Here is a 4,746-nt window from a genome sequence, read left to right as displayed (position 1 = left end):
CAGACCGGGCGTTGTGAGTGTTTGTTGAGCGAAAACACCTAAAGCTCCACGAGGCTCTGACAAGGGATGGTGGCGAACCCTGCTGTATTCTTCCACCACAACTTTCTCTCATTCTTACTTCCTGTTTCTGTTGTGTCTGTAATTCAAAAGGGGTCGGCCTTGTCACACTGTGTCACGCTGAATATCTCCGAGAACTATGTTGAGGGTACACGTGTCTGTGGAGTGCTCAGCCACTTGCACGTTAATTTCACGAGCAGGCTGTTCCATTGATCGGATCAGCTGGAACCCTCGACGGAGTGCCAGCCAAGACTATTAGGGCTGAGCAGTTGGGGTCGGAAACAATTAAGAGATAGTTGGAATCAGAGTTGGTAAAATAGACCACAATCACTTAATAACATAGAGGAATCGGAGTCAGAGGTGCCAATAGTAGAGGAGTCAGAGTCAAAATTTTTTGTTTCGACTCCACAGCCCTGGTTACTATATTTCTAAGAAAATATAAGTTTTAATTAAATTCTAAAATCATCACAAATTTAGACTGGTTTCATTAAACAACTGTAACTTTTTTATTTATCGACATCTTAATGTGATTTTTTTGAACGCAATTGAAGAAAAGGTTCTTAATTCTGTTGCATAACTTTTGTCTCAAAGTGACTCTAATTACAGGTAAATACATATAAACCACAAGCTATCTTTTTTTTTTTTGGTTTGTTTACTTTCTGTGTAACGGTTTGTTTCTGTAGTGATTGCTTGAAACAAGCTTACAATTGCTTGATTTCTCCATATTTTCAGTGGAAAAGCCCTCAAATTCAGAATCGCTACTTGATAGCATCAAACTGCTATCCATTTTAAAAGTAGAAGAAAAAAAATATCCCTCAAAATACACACAGCTCAGATATCGTGTCAATGTGAGATACTGTAACTCAACTATTTACGAAGTGAAATCATGTGTTTTCACGAATGTACTAACGAGATTTGTGCTGAAACTTAGATAAGAATGGGTTCGCTCAGCCGCCTTTGACTGGGTTGCTTGTTTGAGCCAAAAATCTTTTCAGCCGGGTTTACAATGAAAGGGTTAGGGCAGTGAGCTGGCAGGGTTGTTAGCATTCCAGACAAAATTCTTAGCTGCATTTCTTCAAGTGTTTATGTCCAGAGTTCAACTTTGCCTTTCATCCTTTGGGAGTTGATTAAATAAGTACCAGTCATGCACTGGGGTTGATGTAATTGACTTAGACTCCCCACTAACCCTAAACCCACCACTGCTAATATTAATGGCCTTGCGCTAAAATTTGAAGTGGCTGTGTGCTAAGTAGCTTGCTTCCCAACCATATGGTTCCGGGTTCAATCCCACTGCAAGACACCTTGGCCAAGTGTCTTCTATTATAACCTTGGGCCAACCAAATCCTTGTGAGTGGATTTGGTAGATAGAAACTGAAAGAACCCAATCATATTTATATATATATATATATATATTTATTTATTTATTTATGTGTGTGTGTCTGTGTTTGTCCTCCATCATCGCTTGACAACTGATGTTGGTGTGTTTACATCCCTGTAACTTAGCGGTTTGGTAAATGAGACCGATAGAATAAGTACTAGGCTTACAAAGAATAAGTCTTGGGATCAACTTCTTCAACTAAAAGCCTTTCAGACAGTACTCCAGCATGGCCCACAGTCAAATGACTGAAGCAAGTAAAAAAGTAGATATCTTTTGCTTGTTTATTCTTTTATTCATTTCAGTCATTTTGACTGTGGCCATGCTGGAGCACCGCCTTTAGTCAAACAAATTGACCCCAGGCCTTATTGTGTGTAAGCCTAGTACTTATTCTATCAGTTTCCGTCCACCAAATCCACTCACAAGGCTTTGGTCAGCCGAAGGCTATCGCAGAAGACACTTGCCCAAGGTGCCACACAGTGGGACTGAATCTGGGACCATGTGGTTGGGAAGCCAGCTTCTTTACCACACAGCCACTCCTGTGTATGAAGAAAAAACACAGTGTTAAACTCTTCTGTGCATTGCACAAACCGATTATATTGCTCCTCAATTTTACTGAAAGAATTTGATATGGACCCCCAAAGAGTCACATGGGTTTCAGTTGACAATGATTGGTTGAGCAGGAGTGAAAAGAAAGAGAGAGAAATAGAAGGGAGGTAACTGTAGAAAACGTAATGCGAAGGCAAGTTTAGAAATTTTCTTGTCTGGCAAATAAACTTGATCATCTTGGGTTGAGGCTGAAATCTTTAGTTCAGGTCAAAAGCATTCAATCCATGCCAGCATAGAAAGCAGACAAAATCACACACACACTAGCATCTAACTGTTGTGAATCTTTATCCAGTATCTGTATTTGCCCACAACTCTCTCTCTCTCTCTCTCTCTAAATGTTTTCCAGCAAAACTGTAAACTCTACCCCTATCTGGACGTACTGGACAACCTGGTCAATAAAGGACGTCCAATTCCAGTACGGCTTGACCAGCTACCTCAGGTTGAATCACAAGTGGCTGCAGCCAAGTCTTGGCGAGAACGGACTGCCAGAACATTCCTCAAGAAAAATTCTACATACACTTTACTGGATGTAAGGGGCCTTTAATTTTCTTTGTATGTTTGGTGTTTGATCATTTTCTTTGACTTACTCTTTTTTTTTTTGTCACTGTTCCCCCACCCCCACCATCATCATAATTATCATTGTCATTAATACAGCTCCTAATGTTATTCTTATCTGTAAGGCGTCTTCAAATGAAGATATATTTATTAATTATTGTTTATTTCTAAATAAACTATCAGATTGAGTAAAAAGTAACGTTTTGAACTGTGAAGAATTTGTACCAGATTTTTGCAGAGTTTTCGATTTTTTTCTTTAAACATTATTTTTTGCAATTGTCTAATAATACAGGCATAGACTTTGCCCAAATGCATCAATAAATTAATATTGATAATTTTTTTCACCTTTGTCACAATAATTTGAAATGGAACTGTCAATGCGTGTTATTGGAGCAATTTTGCTATTCAACTTCAAAAAAGGACGTAAAACAGCTGAAACTGCTTGTGATATCAGCAAACTGTTTGGTGAGGAAATTGACCAGTGAGTGGTCAGCTCGAAAATGGCTTAAATGATTTTGCTGTGGAGACCTGATCCTTGAAGAGATAATAGTGAGCGTAGTGGACGTCCATCTGTCATCGATGACGGTCATTGAGAAAGATCCACCCGCTCAAGAACTGGCTAAAGAACTTCAAGTTATCCTGGAAACTTCCTGCAACCATTTGCTTGCAATCGGAAAATCAAAAAGCTTGACAAATGGGTACCACACGATTTGAATGAAAATCAGAAAATGCGCAGATATGAAATTTGTGATGAAAAGTGGATTCTGTACAATAATAAAAAATGTTCTTTGCAGTGGTTGGACCAAAATGAAGTACCGAAAACCTTCCCTAAATCCGAGTTCTTCAAAAAGAAGGTTATGGTGATTGTTGGGTGGTGTACTGCAAGACTCATCCACTATAACGTCTTAAAACCTGGAAAAACCATTACTGCAGAAATATATTGCCATGAAATTGCCAAAATGAACGAAAATCTGCTACTCCTCCATCCCAGACTGGTCAACAGAAGAGGGCCAATCATTCTTGATGACAATGCTTGACTACACGTTTCACTAATGACTCTCCAGAAGTTGAGGGATCCTGGCTACTAAGTTCTTCCCCACCCGGTTTATTCCCCAGACCTTTCTCCAACCGACTACCACTTTTCCAAGCACCTTGATGGTTTCCTATGAGAGAAGGATTTCAAAAATCAAACCAATGCTGAAAGTGCATTCAAAGAGTTCATCAGCTCCAGAACTCCAGATTTTTGTCACTGGAATAAACAAACTTGTAACTCGTTGGCAAAAATGTGTTGATTGTTTAATGGTACTTACTTTGATGAATAAAATTTCACCATTGTTGAAGTATATTGTGATGAATTTCACGTTTCAAAACGTTGCTTACTTTTTACTCAGCCTGATACAAATTTAGAGTCGTTATGAGGTCCCCCCACCCCGTCACCCCTTTAGGGTACACTTCCTCAATCAGTGTGTTTTGGTGGACCTTGCTCTTGGGAATGAATTTCTGTAGACAGAATGTGGTGCATGTATTCCCGTGCATAGTATTTATGGTAAGTGACCCCTCTACCATAACCTACCTGTTGGTTGACCCCTGCTGTTTCCCTGAGGTTTTTTTAGACACCCTCATCACCCTTTATGGCAGCTGGTAATTTCCCGTTACTTCATATATTGCAATTTCTTCAGCTTCTGTCATGTAAGAACAGGCTTTAAGGGTTTCGTTGCAATTCAAGGAGCACGTTGTAAATAAAAAGTGATCACCTGCTCAACAAAGGGACCTTCATGTTTGTATTTCTGACTGTCATAAAGGGTCTTCATGTTTCCCACTGCATGCCACCATTCTCTTGGACCCTAAAATTCCTACAACCTTCCCTGCCCCTCTCTCTCCCTCTCTCTACTTATATTTGTATCCCATTGCAGGTGTTGTCCCCTAGGACAGACATTGGTGTGTATAACAACAACAAGGCAAAGCGGAAGAAACTCAAGGATGGGGAACGAGAGCGGAAGGAGAGTGAAAATAGCATTTTGGACTTCAGAATTGAGGAACAGAGAGATCCAGCTAGTATTGTGAGTAGGAACATTATTATTATTATTATTGTTACTATTATTATTATTATTATTATTATTATTTGTTACTATTATTATTATTAAGGCAGC

At 39.3% G+C, this 4,746-nt stretch overlaps 1 protein-coding gene across 1 annotated transcript in view; it reads left to right on the top strand.

The window, feature by feature from the left end:
- The window catches only part of LOC106868491 (lysine-specific demethylase 5A), a 65,922-nt gene that overhangs the window by 52,359 nt on the left and 8,817 nt on the right, over window positions 1-4,746 (top strand). The window contains exons 23-24 of the mRNA XM_052978276.1: window positions 2,388-2,570; window positions 4,510-4,656. Coding sequence (XP_052834236.1) covers window positions 2,388-2,570; window positions 4,510-4,656 — 330 coding nt within the window. The remainder of the gene's footprint in view (window positions 1-2,387; window positions 2,571-4,509; window positions 4,657-4,746) is intronic.

This window comes from Octopus bimaculoides, unplaced genomic scaffold (genome assembly GCF_001194135.2).
Source record: "Octopus bimaculoides isolate UCB-OBI-ISO-001 unplaced genomic scaffold, ASM119413v2 Scaffold_12528, whole genome shotgun sequence".
NCBI classification, from domain to species: domain Eukaryota; kingdom Metazoa; phylum Mollusca; class Cephalopoda; order Octopoda; family Octopodidae; genus Octopus; species Octopus bimaculoides.
The sequence above is the reverse complement of the archived record's forward strand: the minus strand, read 5'-3'. Positions and strand labels throughout refer to the sequence as shown.